This window comes from Echinococcus granulosus (genome assembly GCF_000524195.1).
Source record: "Echinococcus granulosus chromosome Unknown EG_S00240, whole genome shotgun sequence".
In the NCBI taxonomy this organism is placed as follows: Eukaryota; Metazoa; Platyhelminthes; class Cestoda; order Cyclophyllidea; family Taeniidae; genus Echinococcus; species Echinococcus granulosus.
The window spans coordinates 51,648-53,915 of record NW_020170620.1 but is presented as its reverse complement, the minus strand read 5'-3'; the positions used below and the strand labels follow the sequence as shown (position 1 = coordinate 53,915).

Below are 2,268 nucleotides of genomic sequence, written 5' to 3'. Positions count from 1 at the left end.
TCATTTCTCAATGCCGCTCCTCTCAGCAACCTCTTCCACTGCATCCTGTCCGTTGCTCTCCCTCATAGCTACTCATCTAAGTATCCCATCCTCAAGGCCATGGTACACCGCCCTTTCTGATCACTGTAATTTGTCTGCTTTACCTATCCAAAGGTTTTAATGCCTCTTGCAGTTCACTTTTTCTGTATTATTGTCGTCTTTCCATAACTTCTCCTTTTTTAATTCCTACAGAGACTAAATTTCACCCAAAAATCAGCAATGGTCAAACAAAAAAATTTAGCTAATTTTTTACTGCCCCTGAGGTTACCAAATAATTTTTCCGCACATCCCTTATCAAATATTTGCAGATTTAAATAGATGTTTTCCAAAAAACCCATTCTCTTAGCATTTCACGTGGACAGCATAGTGCAGACGTTAATTACACAAGCATTGGCCGTTTGGGTGAGTAAATGGGTATAGGGGTTAGTGGGGGGGGAGGGGCTGAACACTCGACTGCTTCCAGCAGTCAGCAAGTCATCGCATTATCACTCTCTTCATGCAAAACGCTAGAATGCGGGTTGAGATCGGAGGTACAGAGAGTACCGAGTGAAGAGTGTTGCCAGTAATCCAGGTGAGCAAATTAGTAAAACATCTTTTCTCTTTCGCAAATCCAGTGGATACATACAAGCTTGGAGACCTCTCCTCTCTCCTCCTTTACATTTAAATGTGCCTCGTCTCGGATCGACATATGGCACTTTCTTTCCAAAATAACTCATACACTCAGAAGAACAATGAAAACAATGTCAACACCGCCAGTCGATTACTCGTTCACACCGCCACCCATCTTGACCGATTCACAATGTTACCCTTCATTGAGGAAAGACATCATTTCCACCAAGAGTGCTTCTCATTCTAGTCAACCAGGTCAACAACATGCATTTCTCCTCCACCTTTCCCCACCTCCTGCAACTTCATTTGCATTGCAAAGGATGCCGTGGAAAAAAGATAGCTAGCATTTGTCATGCGGCAATTGTATTGTCACGAGCAATTGCAATCGTAAGTGACAGATGAAGAAACTGTCCATGCTATTAAACAAAACAGTGCTTGTGGTTGGAGTTGCATATGACATTAGAACAAAACTCAACCTTTGAGAGAGGCTTGTGCCACACAGCGCATGGAGGTAAAAAAGACCAGCGCATCATAAGTGTAGTAGTTAAATGTAGCTGTGCAATTTTCATTCATTTGAAGGTTTCCATGATTTAGCCTGACCATCATTTTGGCAAATAAGCGCAAAATGAAGGGCTTATGGCCTCACTTACATGGTTTCGATCGTTTTGCCTAACTACGCCTTCTGGATGGGTAATGCCTGGTGTAGTGAAATAGGCACTTCAATGAAAGGCGTTCTTCGGCATCTTGGTGACAAGTCAACAAATACAACTAGACAATAACACACTCCAATTACCAATTTCCATACACATAACAGCACAAAATCCTAAGCAAACCCAGCTCCCAGTAACACGGACCATCATACGATTGGAAAAGCGACCAAAATCAAGAAGAGAAATATGACGTGTGACCTTCAAACAGAGTTATTCTTGCCACATCCTACTCAGACTTGCGGAGTACACTTAGACGACTATGATGGTACTGTGGAAAACGGACCACTTTATCATGCTTAAGTGGCGCGCAACCTAGCACAAACACGCGTACGATAGGTAAACACATTCTTCTAGATATAGAATATTGCTTAGGTTGGAAGCTTGCATAAGCGGCATTTGGGGCCAAGACTTTCCCAATCGATGTGCGTGTGAAAGAAGTGCTAAATCGCTCATGGTGAACACCACCCAGGATTGTTCTTGATACCTCACTCTTGGCTTATTATAACTAACACTGACATGCAAGTCTTATTGCTTCAAAACAAATTATTACCTTGGGTATGATGCATCCATTTCTGGATGAGTTCTCTGGATGGCATATTTTACTACTGCTACTTTTACAATGGCTCTGCAAAAAGAATTCACAAGAACTTCATGGTTTTAATAATGTTTAAAAGCCTAAAGCTAATGCATTCCTTAACAATTTGGACAAAAATACATGCTGCAAGAAAGGACGAACCATTTCAAATCGTATCAATACAAGCAACAGGGCCTGAGCATATTTTCTCACTCCCAAATCAAAGCAAAATCAAACAATGGAAGCATACAGCACCCATGCCAAATTAAATCAGACCGTCCTAAGATGATTCAGACCCACTCAAAAGTGTTTGCGCACCGGTCCCACTTCCCAAGT

At 41.8% G+C, this 2,268-nt stretch overlaps 1 protein-coding gene across 1 annotated transcript; it reads left to right on the top strand. All coding sequences in view use genetic code 11, as the record gives it.

Annotated features, from left to right (window-relative positions):
• Positions 1–10: 10 nt before the first annotated feature.
• Positions 11–207, top strand: EGR_10607 (hypothetical protein; the record flags this gene model as incomplete). Its single annotated transcript, XM_024499856.1, has 2 exons — positions 11–125; positions 173–207. The coding sequence occupies 2 exons, from the start codon at positions 11–13 to the stop codon at positions 205–207; spliced, it is 150 nt and encodes a 49-aa protein (XP_024345735.1).
• Positions 208–2,268: the final 2,061 nt, after the last annotated feature.